The 23,076-nt window shown below is 26.0% G+C and overlaps 1 protein-coding gene across 1 annotated transcript in view; it reads left to right on the top strand.

The window, feature by feature from the left end:
- The first annotated feature begins 360 nt into the window (after positions 1–360).
- Positions 361–23,076, top strand: part of LOC114128341 (protein O-mannosyl-transferase TMTC2-like) — a 256,521-nt gene continuing 233,805 nt past the window's right edge. The window contains exons 1-2 of the mRNA XM_050205030.1: positions 361–834; positions 7,107–7,227. Coding sequence (XP_050060987.1) covers positions 7,142–7,227 — 86 coding nt within the window. The 5' untranslated portion in view covers positions 361–834; positions 7,107–7,141. The remainder of the gene's footprint in view (positions 835–7,106; positions 7,228–23,076) is intronic.

Here is a 23,076-nt window from a genome sequence, read left to right on the forward strand (position 1 = left end):
AATAGGGGCTCGGATTTCATCGTTTAGCATGCTCCCTTTTATGTTAGAATTTTTAATTGAAAGAGCATTGACGACTGCTTCCTCTCTTACCACGTCTGTGTCCATCTACCCTCGCAAAACGTCATATTATACTTTTACTCTTTCTCTCTCTCTCCCTCTAACACACACACACACACACACACACACACACACACACACACACTCAACACACACGTACGTTTTCTAAACGCGAAAATATATTATATGAAAGGGAGCGGGTCCACGCATGATCCCTATAATATACGTACAACGACGCAACTCGCGCGCGCCGTGTGCCGGCAACAGCCGTGGCGCGCTCGTCGAAGGATCGTCGTCGTCGCCACCACCGTTACACCACGACCGCGCGCGTTAGTAACGTTTCGGTATCGCTACCGCGCGCAACCCGACGCCGCCGCCGCCAACGACGACGACGACAATTATTACGACGTCGTCATTGTACCTAAGACGACATACCCTCGCGGAGTTCGACATTCGCGTATTGTCGATATTTACGTCTGAAAACGCCATACATAATAATAATACATCTCTGCCATTATCGCCTGTAATTCCATATTTTCGTATCGGTTTGTTCGTTTCAACGTTCGCATTCCCGCGGTGTTCCCTGTCAGGGGCTGCGTTTCGAGTCCCGCGCACGACTTCGTTATCCTGTCCAACGACTACTCTTGTGCATTATATATAACTTCACTCGTTTAGAATAAATACGTTTCTGTGTGCGTCTGTTTAAGATTTTGCTATGGATTTAAGTAGACCGCCGAACCGGTAACACGTTGTTTACCGGAAATCTGCGTTTTCCGTGTAAGTGTAGCTATTTATTGGATAAATGCCGTGTCATAAATCTGTACGGATAGTTAAAATTTTATTTATAAAACTTACATAAAGATTCATCATTTATATTCGAATTAAATATAGGTATATTTATTTTAACGCTACTTTTCTTTTATGAAAATTGAAATTCATAAACCTATTAAACTATTGTGTAATTAAACTCGATTTCGACACCTATTATAATATCTGCTATGTACCTACTACTATACGATATACTTTATTAAAAGTAATAATTGTAAATAGTATAAATTAAAAACGTGGGCAACTAATATACACTATTCTTTTTATTACATTCACTGGTACCTAATATATTTGAATTAATAATTATTTTGTGTATTTTAAAAAGTTTTTAAAAGTTCTTTTGAAATAAAAAAAAAATTGTGTTTAGAACATATTTTTCTATGCTCTATTTAATAATTTTGTCCATAATACCTAATACAATGTATATTTGTGATTGCCTATTTGTGTTTTATGTGATAAAAATATTTTGTTTCTATAATCTTATATGAATATGAACTGAAATGTACAACTAAGTTTAGTTATTGCTTTGGGAATTGTTAGTTTAGGGAATTTGAGTTTTGAACAAAGGGATTTAATGAACGTACCTAATATGCGTGAAATAATATGTGGCTAATAAACTAAAGTTTATTGATGGCATATTATATTTGAAATAATTTTAACTTTAAATTTATCATTTCAATTATGATAATCAATTTAAAGTAAAATTTATTCATAATATAATATATTATTTAATTTTTTTATATACACTTCTCAATGCACTGCCTTATTTACTCCATCTCCTATTAAAATTATAAAATTCAATCTGTAAATATTTACAATAAGAATTTATGATAACATATAATATTATAATTATTTAATTGACTGGGAAAATTCACTCGAAAAGGAAATCTTTCCATGAAAACACTCCAATAAATCTATATGAATAAAAAATCTGTTATATTATCATCTGTAAAAACGAAACATTTATTTGACATTACACAATACTTTATTATTAGATATTCATATTTAATAAAGTATGTAATTTTTATTTTTATAATTTACAATTTAACAATATCTAAGTACATAAAAATCAGTTTTTTTTTTAAATTTTCATAATTTTAATTAAACAACAATTAGTTTCAATATTCAATTGGATTTTTTTTTTATCCATTATACATAGTTAACCTTGAGTAATTTTGTATTTATTTGAGGTAAAAAAAACAACTTTCAGTTGTACAATTGGAAATTGGTGAATAAACATATCCTAAGTGCTTTATATATATATAAGAATACAAATTCGTATGACAATCTTAACTTATTATAGGTGTATATATACTTAGGATAAATGTATTTAAATTGTTTGAAGATTGTAAACAAGATTGAAAATGTCTTAGTACATTTTCGGTTGATAATAAAATATATAATTAGTTATTTGTGTTTTATTAATAAATTAAAATAAAAAGTATTATGTATATTGACAAAATTTATGTAATTTTATGAAAAAAATAAATTAGAGTAAATTTACAATTATTATTCAACACGATAACACACAATTACGAGAACTTACTTAATCCAACTACCTACCTAAAGATTATTTAACTTCTCCATTAATCTCAATTTATTTAGAAATTTGTAATACTTTGTGTATTATATTGTGGTCTAAAAATATATTAAAAAACTTTTTGAAATAAAAACAAAATAAGATTGAAATGAATATTAGTGGTAGAAGTAAAGTAACTTTAAATCTAATTTAAAACTAAAATAACACTCTAGATCCATAAACAGTAATTTAAATTAAATTAATATTTAAAAAAGTATATAATATTACATCGTCTAATATATAGTTATCACAATAGTTTTTGTTTAGTATTATTTAAAAAATAAATGTATTTTTTGTTAAAGTACTAGACAAGGAAGTCTTGTGTAATTGCCTTATGTTTCCAGGATTCAATTAGCCTTATATAGTGACACACTAAATATAATATAATCAATACATTAAGATAAATAACTACACATTTTTTATTCGGTAAGATGTAAAATATTAATAATAAATAATATTACTTTTACAAAAAGTGCATCTATTGGACAATTTTTAACTTAGGTTATACCTTGTCGTAGATGTTTAATTACACTTTCTTAAATCTCAATAGTATCAAGTTCGGTTGATTAAACCAATTTTTTAAGAAATATTTAAAAAGTTAAGATATTTAAGTTATACATACTACGAATAAAACTATTTTATTGCGATAAATTATTTGAATAACTTATGATTGATACAATAGTACGCATAATATTATACTACAGGTGTATACATTTGTTGAGGATTGGTGTGAGAGATCATTTATGACATTTTTTTTAACGATTTTTTTCTGAAAAATCAAATATAGTGATTAAGCATTTAACGAATTTTGACATTTTATCTATAAACTCTATTAATTAATTGTTCACGCTTTTCTTATATGAAGTCTGGTAAGCATTTAATGTTTTAAAGTTCACAAGTGTTTGTTGTTAACACTCATTTAGAAATTTATTTTTTTAAAGTTTGCCGAATTGCAAAACATGTTAAACAATTTGTATCAAATATTTATTATATTCGTGCAGTTTCGAGTGTTTCAGCACTATATAGGCAGACGTAAATGGTCATATTAAAATATCGATTTATATACAATGTCCCTACGAGGCCGGTAATAAACGTTATTTGAAAATTTGATTTTATACGGAAAACTGTTATAAATTATATGGTTTTGCTTACTTTTTCAGATAATATTATTATAAACGAATCGTTTTGGAAATTGTTTACATTGGGGTGGTCTAAATACCTACCCTCTTTGTCAGCCCTCCGGCCAGTATATAGAACAGTATATCGTCCCCTTTCACGGATTATATTTGTCATTTTGCGGAGGCAAAATCATGACAGGAAAGAATCTACAGTGAGGAGAAGGGTGCAAGGGAGAGAGATGAGAAAGAGATATGGATTGAAAGTTTGGTAGACAGAGAAATTGTATTTATGCCTAAGCTCAACCACCTCCATATAATATACGCTTTCGTTAATGTTGGTAGTTTTTGGGGGTGGCGTAAATCGGCAGCATTGCTATTTAAAACCACATTATCTATGCGCCGCACGGCTTCGTTATTGAAATTAACCTTGGTGTTGTAAAACGTATTTAGGATTTTTCAGAAAATGGGGGAGGAGTGTTTGGAATCTTATAATTCGATAACGTTAAAGATAAAAATAAATATTGTTGTATATTATTATAAATAATAGACTTAAATATAGTTACACATACTATGTGTATATTAGCTGGGCTAGAACTGAAGGTATATCAAAATGATCACCCATACAAACCTCTTTTTCACTTAAATGTGGTACTGACGAGATTTCTTGACGGGGGTCTGTAGTTGGACCCGATAAAAGTTGGTTATTATTCGTTGTTGCTGCCACAGGCTGCCTTTACCAACTATGACGCCTAATATTATTAACGCGCCTTCGGCATCCAAAGCGCTATAACAATAGAATATAATAATAATAATACATGCCTGTCGAATGTATGTGAATATACTACAATAAATGCCTCTTTGGTGAGCTTCTAATTTTTATTATTCAATATGGTAACAAGCTCGTGGTTGTCTAATCTAACTTATGTATAAATATCACAATGTAGTAATAATAATAATAATAATAATAATAATAATAAAATGCTATGTTATTGAAGTTAACTTCGAGTTTTACAAATTAATAGTCGTCATTGTTATAAATATGAATATAAAAACTAACATCCAAGAATCTCTTTTTTCATCACTACCATATTGACCACATGGATTATCAATTTAAAAACAAATATAGGTTGAATACTAATTTGTTTTGAATTTATTGTACGTTTATACAAAATAATTATATTTAAAATGATTATAATATACACATAATATGACATATGTTATTAAAATATTTGTTTCATACAATAATATTGCTTAGCGTTGCGATTTTTATCTATGCAATAATTTCCTTCGTTTAATCCGATTTCTCATAATTATTTATTTGGTTACTCTCGTATAATTAATCGTTTAATAAATTATTAGAAATACACTAAATTATCTTTTTCTTAAACATAATTAAACTTTATATTTTTTTTTATGTAAAAATAATATAAAGTTTTATGAATATAACAGACATAAATCCATATTTTAATAATGAATAATCACAAATATATTCTAAATATATAATTGTTTATTTATTTTATTTTTATACAGTTTTGAATTAACATTTAAATTTAAATTTAGATAGTATTAGCTATTTTAAATATTTCAAATCATATTTAAATATAGGTATGTTTAATTATTATAGTTTAATATAATTTTTTTTTTTTCCAAAAAATGTTTGTACAAAACTGTATAAATGTTAACCGTGTTTATCGTTTTTTTTTTTATTAAATGTAGTAATAAAAATACAAAATATTTTAAAGAGTATGTATTTTTATATCGTATTATTTAGAAACTAAATTATCATTAAATAATTCACTATTATTTTAAAAATAGTATACCGTCTTGTCACGTGTTTTTGCGATCAACTATAGAAATTACTAATTAGGATTGTAAATAAATTGAAAAAAATTAAATAAATCGTTGTTCAAGTATAAATGTTAATGAATATTATAATTATGCAGCAAAATGTTTTATTTATAAATGATTAAGACAGTTGAATTAAATAATTATGATTTTAATAAATCATAAATAAAAATTTATATTATACTTTTTACATATTCGAAAAACTAATTTTAAGTACGTACCTATTCATACACATATTTTTTATAATTGTTCTAAAAAAAAATTTCAAAACTATAAAATATGTATAATACAATCATCAAATATTATACTTAATTATATTGCAAAGTTATGTATTTTGTTCTAATTAAGTAATTGTATTATTTTCTTGTGTATTCAAGAACGTCATGTAAATGTTTAAATAAATATTATTTATTGGCACGATTAAGTAATCTTTATAACTTCGTCTTATTTAATACGACTGATATTGTAAATAATGAGTTTGAAACAATTTAAAATAATAATTAGTACTTCCTAAGAATAGTTTTAAAATTGTGTTTTATAGAATTAGTATTTAAAGTGTTGGTGTTAAACAAACTTAAAAGACACTAAATTATTATTTATTAAATCTATCCTTTGATATGAATAAGTTATAGAGTAACTAGCGATTTCTATTTAGAAACAACCATTAGCTTAGAAACCGTTTCAAAGGAACAAAAGGTTTTGCCGAAATCTGATCTTAAACTCTGTTTGTTAGTTTCCTTTTAATAATAATGTTATTTGAGAAGATTTCTAACGTCTTTGTTTGTTTTTTATTCAAATTAAGTAATTAGTGAAGGAATACTGCTGAAAAAATAGAGATACTCATCATTTTAGATAATCCAGACCAGATGTTTGTTATCTTCATTTTACCCTTTATTTTATTTTTACTTTTATAAGAACGTAGATTTTTAATACTATAGTAGGCGCAGCCAGGTAATTTGATTATAGTTGAGTACCTAGTATCTCTGAAAGTATGTTTTACACCCTAAAAGTTGTGTTTTAAATTTTTAAAGCCCTAATATTTAATGCAAAATAGTAAAAAATCAATGAATTAATTCATTTTTCAGAGATTAAAATGTTTGTTAACAATTTTATTGATTTATATTTATTTAATTGTTACAATTTTAGTTAAAGAAAATATATATGATTTTCATTGAGTTTATAATAAATTAATTTTATTATAACACAAAGTATACCTTAAACTTCAATGTAAATTAACGATTTAATATCAAATAATTTTAGATTTTTGTTAAATTTTAAAATTACCAGTCGTAGAAACTTGAAACATATTCCAGTTATTTAAATTGGCATTTTCTGTACATGATTTTTGGTATTTAAGTTTTTCGTATACAATGATACTTATCATCGGATTTAAATTTAATACTCCTATATTATATACTAGTGATCCATATGACACCTAATGTAAAGCAGAGCGGTATCCATTTAACTATGCTTTTTTTACTTTATTTTTCTGAATATTTTATAGGATACAAATAAATTTGATTTTAAGAACATAAAATAATCTATTAAATTCAACCAAAAAAGCAGTGTAGGTACTTAATCTTCATATAATATTCATTTTTTGTAGTTTACCATACTAATGTTAAAAACTATTTCTAATAAAAAAATATTGTTGTATTGATGACTGTACTTTTTTTCAGGTCATTATCTGTAAATTTTTCAACAAGATCTAGCCATGGAAGCCGGTAGTTCGGCTTGCGTGGCTTTGGCATTTTTGGTCAACTACAATACGCTGAAAGCTGGTTTCGTGTATGATGACAGGTAATTTTTTAGTCAGTTTTTTTAGAATTAATAATGAATTATGTTTAAATATTTTAAACACAGTGAAATTCTGAAAAATGTATTCATTTTTTGAAACCACCAATTTTTGTTTAGAAATAATTAGAATTGTATGTTGTATAGAACTATTTATCATCAATTTTAATTTTAAAATGTATTATAAATTGAAAAATATTTGGTTTGCATTTGTGTATGACTAACTATCAATTTATATGACGAAGTGTGTTTACAATTCCAAATTTTCATTATTGTTTGACCAATCATTTAATTATTTGACATATCATTAACATTATCTTAATAATGATTGATATTTTTTAAATGCCGTAGGTAAAAAGAATAAATTAAAAGTGTATTACTGATAATATTCAAATGAATATTTTTTTTTGTATAGAATAAAAATAGATAAAATATAAGCTAAAAGTCTTTAGTTTTAAATTCAATAAATTTAATAAAAGAGTTCGGTTAAAATGTTTATGAACAAAATTGATTTGTCACTTATAAATTTAAGATAATAAAGGTGAAATAGTTAACTTCTTCAAAGTATTATTATTTATTTGGGTTCTTTTAGAAACCATTCACAATTGTTGAACATTTAATTGTTTTTTTTTTATTAACATGCAATTTTAGATTTATAAAATTATAATTTAACTTCCCAGGGATGTTTTTGTTAAGCATGCGTAATATTTTACTGTATTTAGACGTACATAGATAAATAAGAAGGATAATATTACATTGATGTTAATAATAATGATACAAAGATTGAATGCGAGTAAGAAAAAAATATCTAAGGATAAGATCTCCATTTTAACGAGGCATATCCTTTTCGTTGATGTCGTATAATATAAAAAAAAAGAAGAGAGAGAATAACTAAAAAATATATATTTATACCAATTCTTCATGATGGCCGAACCCATAATGATATTCCTAACAATAACGTCAACGTGTGTAAATTGAAAGTCGAATTAATTTTATTTCTAACGCTAATAAACATCCAAATAACTAATATATATCACAAATACGATAATATATGTATTATATAATGTTATGAGTGTTATTAACTGTATTACACAAATATTTATATTTATAATATATATATATATATATATATATATATTTTAAACGAATAAATGATTAAATAATCTTCAAAAGATGATAATCTTACATAATAAAATGTATCTATTGGGTATATCTAATTCGTATTAATCTTCTAGTGTAATACGCTAAATTACTTGAAACCTTGAGATTATCCGATTATAATATATCTGTATTTTTTTAAATTTTGGTTAGTTTATATTAAACATTTAAAAATGTTAATGTAATAGTGGATAAAGATTTCAATCTTTAAAAAAAATAATAGTTTATTACTATTTTTTAAAATAGTATACGAATTTTGTTCGATGATTAATTACTTAAAAATTCTTAAAAAATAATACTTAATAAATTGCACTAACTATAATGCATGCATGTCAACATAAATAATCTCTTGAAGGTAATTTGCACTAAATTTATTACGTGTGTATAATATAATATAGGTTATACTTCAATAAAAACTCAGCAATTTCAATCCTCACTTTATATTTGTTTATTTTACTGCAGATCAAAGCTCGTGTTAGAAACTACTGTTAATTAAAATGTTTACGTATATGCTCTGAATCATTAAAAAAGAATATATATGTAAATAACCTTTTTTCATAAGAAGTATTCTCTCCAATATTTTTAATTTGTATAATATACCTACTAAATTAGTTGTTCATACTTGTTCAGATCAATAAAATATTATTAAAACAGTGAAATTACTAATTCGTAAAAATTGTTAGTAAAAAAATTTAGTGTTATACCAAAACCTTGCTATTTATATCTATTTGGATATATATTATGTAAAAGCACGTTAAATTTCAATTAAATTATAATTATATTGTTTGAATTGAAATGGTGAAAATTAAACTCAAAATATCAATCATACTAAAGAAATATATCAATTAAAGTAAACCGAAATTATATTGTGTAATCAGAATTACTTACTTAGTATTTTGCTTATCTAGGAAATTATTCATTTATCACATTATATTAACACATTTTTTTACATGTATTCTGCTTATTATCTATTCTTGTTGATTTTATATCGTTTTTAAAATTAGTCCCACAGAACTGGTATACTTAGCCAATGTTGATCAATGGTAGCCAGCGACCAGTCATGTGGAAAATTGAAAATAAAACAATAACTTTATTTTATGATCTATTACATTCTCATTAATTTATCTGCTTTAAAAATTTATTAGAAATCGAATACTATCCCAATTTTTATTTTTGAAAGTATTACATATTTTAGAGGTTTTTATAATAGTTCTATAGTTGTAGGTAGTATCTATTATAATATACCTATAACTTTCATGCATTTTAAATACCTTATCATAATAATGAAGTTTTTTAAATTAAATATCTAATTTGGATTTTTAAATATTTCTCAACAATGATTATTATATTTTTTTAATGAGCTATAATTTTAATTATTTTTATTCTAGGCAGGTACTAACTATAATTTCCCTTAAGTTTACGTAGTGTTACATTTAGCTGAAAGTTATTTTAAAATTAGCGTGACGATAGTCGATTATAGATAATAGAAATATTAGAAATATTAACGAATAATATAGAATTATGAGTATTTGTTGGGTTGATTAAGTCTAGAGTTCTAGACATGACTATTATGTTATTTTAATCTTTGGGTACCCAAACAACTTTTCATCACATAACTATACAAGTAAATAAAATTATATTGTAATAATAACAACAATAATGATGATAATCATTTTAAACTATGACGAAAAAAACTCCATAAAAATATTTATTTTTTTTTGTAACATATGTGTATTAAAAGTTATGTCATTTCAAATACAGAAATAAATAGAAACAAATGAAACTGTAGGTATATTTTTATTGAAGACATTTTAACATAAATAACTCACGTAGTTTTGATCTATATTTATTTATAGGTATTGATATAAAAAATATTATGAATATTAATAGGATCTAGGTACTGTGTACTTATCTTTAGATACCATATAGATGTTGCATAATTATTAGACAGCCACCGTTTGTCTTTTTTATTGGTTTTTGTTTACGCTTTGAAAAATTCAGTAAAGTATTCCGACTGAAGTGTAGAAACAGTTTTTAGATCCCAAAAACCACGGAGGAGTGGTTGTTAGTGCATCGATTCTTGTGTATGTATACTTGACTTCATGTAGTATAATATAGAGCCAGATGGATAAACATAGACTTCATTGTATTGCCTCGTTATGTATTAAGTCTCTATGTTGTTACTCTCTCGTATTTAATCTTTATATTCTTGAAACGAGGACTTGTTGTTTATTTACTGAAACGCAAATTTTGCATTTTGTAACTATAATAATTAATAAACAATATTATTTTTAATAGTTCATCGGGGGTATGTAATATTAACTTTCTCAATTTTTTATTAGATTATATATAGACGTGATTACATTATAAGTAATATTATATTTTTGACTATAGAATTTTGACGGCGTTTGAGTCTAAGAGTATATTTTTAAAATGCTTATAATAAATAATAATCATTCACAGTAATAATAGGTACTAAAGACTCTTTTATTATTTTTAATGGCCATACCAGAAACAGAGTAATTATAATTATTTAAAACAAAATAATATATTAATTTTATTTGAAGTGTGATAATATGAAATAAATACATTTAAATTACATTTTTAATAATATAGATAGTGTCTATCATGAAAAATTCAAAATACTTTAAAAACCTAATTTTAAGATATAATATTGTATACAATTGTACAAAAAATGGCCTCCTCCAAAGTCAACGTTTAGAATGACCGTGTCAGTGGTAAACAAAATTCCACAGGATCATGTAAAAGTAATATATTTTAACAGTAGCTTACAAAAGACAGAATTCCGAAATGTTTTCTCATTTCTGTTGACTTAAGGAATTCGTTTGTTTCTACGTAGAGATGAGTCCTTACATTTCAAGCTTTATAAAATAAATGTCTAAAGAAAAGAGTTTTTATGTAGAATTTATGATTCAAGTTACTTTTTTTAAGTTAAACTCGCATATTATACATCACAAATATACAAAAATATGTTTAACTAAAATGTTTAATAATAAATATAAACAACGAAAAAAAAATGTTTAAAAAGAGATTAAAAACGTCTATACTATTCAATGATTATAAAAGCAAATACAAATTTATTTATTGTTGTAATTTAAAAAATGAATAAATTGAAATATTATTAAAAAATGAAAATGAAAATTATACAACTTTAGTAAAGAAATAATAAATACCTTGTGTTATAAATTTGTAAGAAATTCAATATTAAAATGTAAACTAACGCTTTCTCCTCTAATTATTTTTATTATTTTGCTGTAATTAGAAGAATATTAACTATTTAAGGTCTTCATACTTTTCGTCATTACGTTTATTGTTATTTTTCATATACAATGACATTTTCAAAATGTTTGTTATCATTTTAAGCTATTTATATAATGAATTTTAAATATTGTTATGCGGTATGTCGGTATGGAATTATGAAAATTGCTCAAATTAAATGTATACCTAACAATAATATTATAAATTATAAGAATTATTAAAAAATATAAATTAATTATGAAATATATCTTTAGATATAGAGACTTAACACATAGTTAGGAGTTATAAATTATTTACCTCTTTGATATTAATAAATAGTCTAAATATTTTTTCAACTAATATATTTTATTTGCACCTAGTTCTTATTTTTAATAATAATTATTTCATTGTTTTTCACAAGTTTTTATATATTTATAGTGTTCTTATTTATTTAATTTTAATTTTTCTTGAGCCTAAGTTGACATATCGAACACATATTTTATTTTGATTACTTTTTTTTCAGTATTAAAAAATAATGATTATGATGTTATGAATAAACGTTATATTTTGTAGCATTAATTTGCAACAATAACGAGCGAAAGTAATTACAATAGTACTCTAAGCATTAGTAGGATTTTATTTTACTATTTTTGTCGCTTTATTCAGTTGGATCAATGAAAAATATTGTTATCGATACATAAATGATAGAAACAATCTATTAAAAACTGTTTTTATTGTATGTGAAAAAAAATATTAAAAAAAAATTCTATAAAAATAAGCAATATTGACTTTATTATACTAAAAAGACCTGGTATAGGTACTAGGTAGTTAGTTAATAATTTTTTTAAATTAAATAAAATATAAATTTTTATTAGGTATTTGTTATTGATTTCTTTTAAAGATTTTAAAAATAACTGAATTTATCTACTTTTAATAATTATCAGTGAATGTAACATTATTTTAAGTATTTTAAAAATCAACTAATTCAATGTATAAATCTTCAAAAATAAATAATTTGATGACGCACGTCGTAGTTCCAACTACGATCATATACATACATGATTTAAGTTTTTTATTATTTGTAACTTAACGTGGCAACTAACAAGTATCACATTTTAATCGAAATTTTGAATACATTTTAATTTATCCACACGTTTATCTATACTACAAATGTTTAAGGATTTACGAGTATAATTATTAACATAATATAGATTCAGCGATTGTGAATTGTATAATATTACTGTTGTTTAAAAGTCTATATATTATAATCGTATACCGTAAGTTAATCTTGTAATACTGATTAAATTATAAAAATAGGTTTGATATAATGTACCTATATAAATCGTAATTATATTTTATTATTATAAAATATCTTCTTCCTTGAAAATCATTTAATAATAGACACGTCTTTACTCTTTTGAAAAATAAGGAATTATATATTAATTATTTTTAGCGTAACAATTATTTGTTTATTTATTAATTCACAGTTACATGTCATCTTTCATAATAATGATTGATTATAATTGTAATAAAATAGTATCTTATGAATTTACAACAGACTTTCGGAGATGTTTGTATCAAAAAGTATTAACTACATTTTTTTTTAATTGTTTAAATTAAGTTTGGTTTTTATTTATTATTCCTTTGTAATAATAATAAAAAATTAAAACATTTTACTTAATAATTACAATACAAAAGCGTGAATTATTTCTTGCGTATTTATATTGCAATCAATAGCATTATTTTCCAAGGCATAACCTAAAGAGGTCTTATGACAAAACAAATCACTACAAGATATAGAATTTGTATTAGATTCATTATTTGTTTTGGCTGAAAAATCAACTAACTCTCATGGGAATATGGGATTTATATAAAAGAGAGGAAGGAAATATAAGAGAAGAGAGGGAAAAACATATATCCTAAACAAACAACTCGGTTACGGTAGTTTGGTACAGGCAAACATAAGAATGAAAATAGAAAATATATTCGATAATTTGTACCAAATATAGCAGTCCCTGACGCTTTTAAATAATTCTGGACATGTCGATCGCCCCTTCTAGCAGAGACAGTATAAAATCGCTACGTATAACCTACTCCTCTAGTTTAGGGGTAAGTCCCCATCCGGTGTGAATGTGTTTGTGTGCTATCTACACTGTTACTCTATATAGAAATGTATGGTATTCTGAACACGTTGACCAGGAGCATCTGTTGCGGTGTGACTTTGGAAGGGGTGTGGTTGAGAAAACGCTGCACAAACACAGTTACAGTAAACGCTTCCATACAGCCTTTACTTTGTACACCCCGTTAATTGTTTCTTTATCTTATTTACTAATTTTGTAGGAATAAACAAATATGGGTTTGTCCATTGGTTTTAACCTATCCATTGTTTTTACTAGAGATTTTAGATAATTTTTACTTTAAACTGTTAATTTAAAACTAATTTTAAAAATTGAATTTGATTTACTTAGAGTTGAGTTTTAATGAGATATAGAAATTCGATATGTTCTTTACGAGTAACTAATTACAACAACCTTCTTTAGAATTATGTTATAGAATTAATATTTTAACTAAATTCTGCACTTCTCTCGGCTATCTTATTAAGTCAGTTATGATTTTGTAAAGTATGGTATACATACAAAGATATTATATCTATATGAAGAATTAGATAGAAAATAATGGTTTATAGTTTTTTTCATAAAACCAGTGGCAAACCTAATGGCATTGAAATTAAATAAGAAATAGTTTAACTGTTATAAGAGTTATCCAGTGATGCACAGGAACTACTTTTTTATATTCATATATGTTCTATTAAATTAATTTTATTTTATACAAATAACTAATACTATTGACACTTGATAGTTTTCTAACTATTATACATTATAAATACCAAGCAATATTGTCATCGGTGGGTGACTTCATTTTGTTAGCGATTTCATGGTAACCATACTATCAATTTATTATACACTTAAAAGAAAAAAAAATATTTACAGAATGTGTTTTTCATAATTTCATATTAAATAATATATATTATATCTTATAGCTTGGAATACTATAAGATTACTAAAAATATTTTGATTTTATGTGAAGCGAAGAATATATACTGGCTTACAATTATGTAAAATACATTATTCAATTTCTATCTACTATTTTAGGCAATTTTCAACTTTGAGAGTGATTTTCGATACTAAATTTTATGTATTCAATACTTTGGTGAATTAAACATATGAAAATTTCAATAATTTTCTTAATAATTGGCAAAAACTTACAGAAATTAAGAGCTGAAAAAATGGAAATATTTTAATCAGTTTGATTTTATTGTTTTAAATCAAAATGGATTAATTAATATCTATATTTATCAGCTTATTAAAAATATTTAAAGTAGGAGTTTCTGGTCCTTTCGAATGTTTAAATTCGATAACACTCGTGTACAATAAATAGCATCAATTGTAAGAACTTAATAACATGTATAATTATAGGGACCTAGAGATATTGATGTATACGAGAATATTATGCATTGCGTTTAAAAATAAACTGACACCGAGTTCTAGAATTATTATGAACATTAATTAAACTACTTATCGTTGTTATAAATGAAAACATTGTCTTTATTATTTTTAATTACAAGCTATAATAATAGAAGAAGTTTTTCAATTAAAATATTGTATTGAATTATTTTTAATATAGTTTTAAGATGAAAAAAAAATGGTTTAAGAGATTATTTTTTCTTATTCGTTTTAAGAAGTTGAAATTTTATTAACATTCCCTTTATCAAAACAATGAAAACAAAATTCCATTAAAAAATTAATAAATCTACAGAAAAATGTTTCATAAGGTTAAACGGAAAGTACTAATAATATGTTTTACGTATTATCTTCTGATGTAAAACTATTGGAAAACTAGTTGGTAAAATTATTTAACAAGTACTTTTTGAAAATATTATATTTTATGTTTAATTGTTTGGAATACATTTAGATTTATTTAATTTAAATTGTAAATTTCATTCTATATTAATTTTCGTACACTTATTATGTACTTGAAGTAGTATGTATGTATTTGATCAGAAAATCATTACACTTTCATACTTAGAAGTTTATAACAATACGAAATACATATATTTTTAGTCAAAGTCGAGGAGTACGATATATTTTATTTTTGCATACAGTAAAAGCATGTTGAAGTATTTATTACAACTTAATTAATAGAAAAAAATATGTTTTACAGCTAATACTATAATATTATTTTTAAGTACATCTATACTTCATTAATAAAATATAAACATAGTTATCTGTCATGTACGAGTAGTAAAATGTCCTTAATAAATGAAAATACCGGTTTAATTTTAATTTTAAATTAAAATAGGAATAATTAGCAGTTTAGCACTAGTGACAAGTGTTTATTTCTCTATTACTCGTCACGTCATTCGTGATAATTAGCAATCTAACCGGTCACGCCTCTTTGAAGTTTTGCTTTTGAGTACCTGTTTCATTTATTTCTGGTCCTTTGTTTCGGTAATTGATTTAATTTGTGAAATTAATGCGACCTGATTTTTGACGATTCAACATAACTGAGCCATCGTTTTTGTTAAGAATTGAGATTATATTTTATATACTAGGTTAAATATCAATTAAGACATAATTTAGATGTAAAATACTTGCATAAAGATAAAAATAAAATAAATGATGTATTATAGATCGTTTAAGCTTAGACCCAAGTGAATTTTTTGGAGAAATTTTGTTCCTCCGGTCAGTGACCTATTGACTATTATGCTGAAGCATTCGTAGCATATATCTGATCCTTGGTTATAGTGTAAATATATTATTGTATACGTGTATTCACCGGGTACATGGGGTATAAAATTTGGTCGTCGAAGAGGATACAGTGTCATATATATTAATATACAGCTGCTAATTAGTCCGTGCCCGACGACAACGGCGACGATGGATTTGCGTGACACACGCCAACGTCGCATCGGTCGTTGACAATCCCTTGCTCGCGCGACGTAACCGTGGCGGCGAAGGGTGCAATTATTACACCACGTACACCCCTCCCGTAAAACACCCCAAACACAACCCCTGCGAAAGCAACCCCCCGTGGTGGTGTGGAGTGACGTCGTGTTTACACGGAAGCCGGTAATTGGAGGAGGGTTGGTGGGTTCAGTGTTGACGGTGGTAGTTCTCGTCCACGTTGTCCACGTGTATCATTGTAAATGTAGGACGCATAAATTGGGTAGGTATACTGTATCTATGCGGATGTTTGTCGTTTCAACTTACCTAATACAAAATTTATATTTAGTTTAAGACTTCATACATGTAACAGCAAGTATGGGATGGTAGTGCTAAAAAAAAAAAAAAAATACGAACGCAACAATTTTCGTTCCAAAAAAACTTATTGACTTTAACGTCAAAATAAACTCATAATCCTCTCTGATGATTAGCATGGATATATGTCCAAAACATTTATGTTTCTCTTAAAGTTAATATAAACTTTGAAAAAAAAGTTTAAAAGTGACTTATAATATACATTTCATGTGGACAAATTGGAAGTGATGCATTGAAATGTTTATAAAAATAAGTATTGGTTCCTTCATTCCATATTTTTATTGGTCTTCGAGAAGTTCAAGTAATTTTAATATACGCGTAACGTTACGTAATTTTAGTCTGTTCGTCCGCATATTAGCTTATTATCCAATCATACGCATTCCGTATTAAATATTCTAAACGTATGGAAATGATGTGTAAATTATTATTTTGATATATTTTGTTTTATAGTTTCCATCACGTGTCTGTGTTTCATATTTGGACATCTTAGCTAGATTGGTAATATTTTTAGATAGTTGAAATGATTTTTAAACAAATTCGACCAGTTTTAAACATTGTTTGATTTTATTCAGTTCATTACTATACGATAATATGTAGTTTTTTTTAAGAATGATTATGTTTGTCGTATATTTCATTAATGATACTCAAACTTATTAACCATGCATTTTTATTAGTATCATAATATTCTTAAATAGGCGTATGATTTCATAAGTATACATAAGCCACATTTACGTCTAACTGATCAGAATAACTTTTTTTGAATATGTGATAGTAAAATATAATTTAATACAAAGGTAACTGAGTTTGATCGTTGAGATGATTGAAGTGTGTGTAAGTATCATCATCAGGTTTTACATTATGCGTTTATTAATTATTATGTTGCTATCCGGTAAAATGTATTTATTATAAATTTAAAAATTAAAAAAATATCGCCAAAATGTATGGTATCTCTGTTGTAGCACGTGCAGTATAATATTATATACTTATATGATACAAGAAGACATATGGTGTAAACAATAAACATTATAAAACATTAGCATATATGGGACGATTAAATATATTATATAGTATGATATATTTAATCGTTTATTATATTTAACGTTTTTTCCATCCATAAACACTTCTGATCGGTTGCCGTTTTAATATAATTTCACTCGACGATATTAATATTAAAATAAACGAGTTGGTTATATTTCAGTTTTTGATATTTTATTATCATATATAAATAAAAGAGACACGCCGCATAATTTATAGTTTTCTAATGAATATAAATCCACAAATGCTAATTTGATCTTTGAATGAATTATTTTTGTTCAATGAAAATATTATATACATTTTGTTTTGTTCCAGTAAAACTTAATTTGAGTTCTATATATCGGTATTACCCTTTTAACCCACCCCACTGTTTGGATTAAAAAGTTAATATTTCTGTCATGTTGTACTTGAATTTTTAACATACGCACGTGGTGTGCATTGCATATACCTACACTTTTAAGTTCAATATTTTTGAACAAGTGTTATGGGATTTTAACATTAATATATTTTATTATTTATAGGTATATCTGCAACATTTTAACAATGATTACATCAACTATACGATTTAAAACCAGTTAGTTTATTTTTTAGTCCAGTTAGATTATTAATATTCTTTATTTAAGATTTAAAACTGAATACTAATTATTTATCATTTAATATTACTTGAACGACTTATTATTATTTTATATTATTTATTGTAATCAATAGCACTACCAAAAATTTTTTTCTGTTTAGATTATTTAAATTATTTTGAATTTACTAATAAAATAATCTGATTATACTGATCAGTATAATACAAGATGTAAATATTTTCAACTTTATGCTTATTATTCATATGTTTTCACCTAGTAACATTGCAAAGTTGGTTGGGATTTAGATTACTTATGAAGATACCTATATTTAATTCTCGTTTATTCGTAGTCCTTATAGTAAGGATGATTTAAAGTTTTTCCAAAGATATTAAGCTTTGTGTGGAAACATTCGGCAAACTTTTACCCGCGTCCCGCATAGTTTAATCGAAATATTACGGTGTCACTTCTAGTACTTTCATCATGGTCGTATTTTTTACTCCACATAACTTGTATCATCCTCAGATTTTAATTAGCAACCCAGTTGAATAGTTGACAGGGGCATGATAACAATATTGTCCTACCTAAGACACAAGAGTTTTAATCAAAAGTGAACAAACAAGAGTAATTTTTCGTATATATAGATGCTTTGAACCATCGCAAAACTCGGGTTCCTTTACTTAAAATACTAATAAAACAAGACGTTAATAAACTAATAAACATGACTGAGTTCTTTCAAGTTTTGTTCATTTGAAAATTTTATTTAAAACTTTTGTTGTACAACATTGATGGCGTATGTAATGATAAGTACAAAACAACTGTATAAACGTATATAATACATATAGGTTGGTTTACACATATTATTATACAAATTATATAATAATAAGAAAAAAAAAATTTATTATAATATTATAATAAAAACTTGTTGTTGACTCAACTAAAGACAAGTAGTATTTTAGTATTTATGTTGCATTAAATTCAGTATACAATTAGATTAATAAACGTCCGTAGTATTTTGTAGTAAATAGGTCGCTATCGACTTTAAAGACTATTTAGTATCCGGTCATGACGTCGATGAAAAGTGAGTGGTTGGGATATGCATCGGCAGTGGATAAAATATCATTTTAATACTTATCTCGCATAAAATGAAGACAAGTACGGGCGCCTCTGAATAGAACTGACCGCGAATATTGTTACGTGTTTTGTCTTTTACCAAGAACGTTGTCGTCTGAGTCATCTAAGTCGCACAACTGTGCGTGCTTGTTGTTGCAATCGTTATTAATGACATACTCAAGCACGAGCGGTCGGAAAGTATGGCAAACTCGGATTATTGTGTCACGCGGGCAGCCCACGACAGCATCCGTGGTGGTCACGCTCGCAACCGCGTATTCCCATCGTCGTCATCTCCGCCCGTCTATGTCCGTCATAACCAATACTTCATCTCTTCTCAAAATCGCATCGGAAATAGCAGCAGGAGTAGGACGATAACAATAATATTATCGTCGTTGCAGGTATATAATAATACAATAATGGGCAGGTGGATGTCACGTCGATGGCGGACGCTGCAGGAGGTGGTGTCGTTGGTATAAAAGGTGGAACGCGTGACAATGATTGATTTACATCGGCTCTCCGACCCTGCACACCCACACCCCCTACTGACGCCACGAAGATGTTATCCCCAGGGATTGTCTCGACACCGTGTCTCTCAGGACCACCGCCACCGCTGGCAATTTGTTTTGCCCAAAGTCCCAGAAAACAATATGATGTCACGTGCCCTCCTCTTTTATCCACAGTCAACACAACGCGGGGGAGCAAAAAAAAGAAAATCAAACTTTTAACAACCTACAGAGAAGACCGACGACCTACGCCCGAATGACAAATCGACTCCGAACGCCAGTCTTTTTGCCGGTCGTTCTGTTATTTCAATCCCTCTTTATAAAATACACGCGTTTTGTAGGTAGCTATACTGTATAATATATACGTTTATAATATGATATATATTTATTATTATTATGTTCGTACGTAGCAGTTTATGTCATCCGGCGAAGTAGGTTTTTTCTATATTTCGCAGTTGCGCATGTTTCTCTGAAAACTATCTGTCAAGTATAACTGAGATAATGTTTCAAATACACAACTGATTTAATACACGTTTTTTACTTCATCATTAACTGAAAAATATTGATAAAACCAATACCTATTCAGTTAATGTATAGTTAGTGTTTGGTTTTATAATTGCTTATTTGAGTACTTGATAATTCAACGCAATTAATAGGTATATTATTTATCAATAAATAGGTAAACTGAAATTGGTTTTTTAATTGACTTAATCGTCAAATAGAAATTTTTATCGAGATTTCATATAGAGCACAATATAATCTTATAAGTTATAAGTTATAATTTAATAATATTATAAATGTAAATTATAATATATATATCTTTAAGGTTTATCCAACTCACAATTTATTATTTGATCGAAAATTTAATTAAAATACCCCTGGTTTGTTATTTAGGTTAATTATATATAATGAAAAACAGATCTTCGGGAGAACTATTTTATTTATCTTGTAGTATTTTTAAACTTTCATTAAATTAATGTCAACTGAGTTGAGAGGAATGAAGCAGAAAAATACGTTTCGTAAGATGTCTGTAAACTTTGATTGCGTACACAGGTAGATTATATTCATTTGAGTGACAGAGATTATCCGCAAATATCGCAGTGGTATAGCGGTGAAGTTAATGCTTTTAACTTTTAATCAATCATAAACGAAAAGCCATTGAGTTTCCCATACACAAAAGTACGAACTACTCGATGCGTATAATAACCGATGATTTTCTTCGTATAGAATAGACTAGGTATAGAAAGCGAATTGAAGCTTAAACTGGGGAAATGACCATGGTGGTATATTCAGTATTCGTATTTTTTTTTCACTAAATCTTTCGCTGTTTTCTTATATTCTTTGTAAATATAATATATATTTAGCTCTTAAAATATAATTTATTAATTATCTTATTTAAATAAATTATTAATAGTATACAGTTATTATTATAAAGTATTAAAACTAAAAAATTAATTTTGCGTCTAGCGTATATAATGAAAAACAAAAAATATGCTTACATTTGGGAATTATACATTTTAATCAAAGATCTTCATATTAACAACGAATAATGAATACCTATAATAGTAATATAGACGGTGGTTCCTGAAGTAAAACCGGATTATTGATAGATTATGTAAAATATTAAGTTTTGTTTTACTTAAATTTCATATTAACTTATCTATATAACATAATATCATGTATAATAAAAATATAATAATGTGTAATTTAACTTTTTATTTTAAATACCTATATAGTAGCTTATTTGATTTTAATATTTAAAGCGTTTACATGTCATCAAAGATTGATGGGCTATGTGTTGTTATTTATCTGTTTCATTTTTTTACATGTCACAAGAATTACACAACATTATTTGGCCTCGGTTTGCGGTCCTTTTGTTGATATTTATCGGGGCTAGAGCTTGGAAATTGCCGTCATGGGACACATAGTTCAACATACAACCTCTCTCTATCCCTACAGTTTTCGAATGGCTACCATGGTTGAGGTTACCTTTCGTGTGTTTACCCCAATTGTGCTTAAAGCCGGACACATTTTAATGACCTCAAGTTTGAGAATCGCAACAAACGGCCCTAAAGACCCCCGGGTAGCTGATGGACACTCTGCAGGTACCTGAGATCCCTCGGGAACATTGCTGTTTTCCAATAAAAATATATAACTTAGGTTTGTTTTAAAGCAAGAAATGCCAAATGTATTGAACATTTCCAAGTTGTTTGATTTTTTAAGTAAATAAACTGACGCTTGTGTAAAAAACATGTACTATTTTTGATCTCATTTTATTTCCTCTTAATTCATTTAATTAATATTTATTCATTATAACGTAACTTTATAGAAAAAAAATATATAATATTTATGTTTTAAAAATTAGAAGTAGTTATATTAAAAGTAATTCTATACTTAAGTACTTAGGTTGTATTGAAATTTAAATCTATATAATATAATATATGTATTCTATAAATATTTGAGTGTTCTGCGTGTTGTCATTAGATAGATTATTAAATTATTTAGTTTTATAAGTCATTTTTATGTTTACATTAAAAAAATTGTAATTTAGCATTCCTAGATAGGACATATTAAGTAAAACCTTACCACCTATACGAATAAAACATAGATGTATTTTTTCCTAAACCATGTTAAAGTTAATGGTTTCTACTCAAAATTAAACCAATTTGAATGATTATTGATTCTTCAATTATTAAAACTTGGAATTGAAAACTTAGGAGAAATATTATAATTGTATTTAATTTATTTCGTTTTAAAATATGTTAATATATTTATTAATAAATCAAAGTAAAACTTACTAATAGTTGTAAATAATATATATAAGATTATATAAGACGAAGTTTTACAAATAATAATTTTTAAACATACATCATATAATAATTACAAGTTACTAGTTAACTA

Source organism: Aphis gossypii, chromosome 3 (genome assembly GCF_020184175.1).
Source record: "Aphis gossypii isolate Hap1 chromosome 3, ASM2018417v2, whole genome shotgun sequence".
In the NCBI taxonomy this organism is placed as follows: Eukaryota; Metazoa; Arthropoda; class Insecta; order Hemiptera; family Aphididae; genus Aphis; species Aphis gossypii.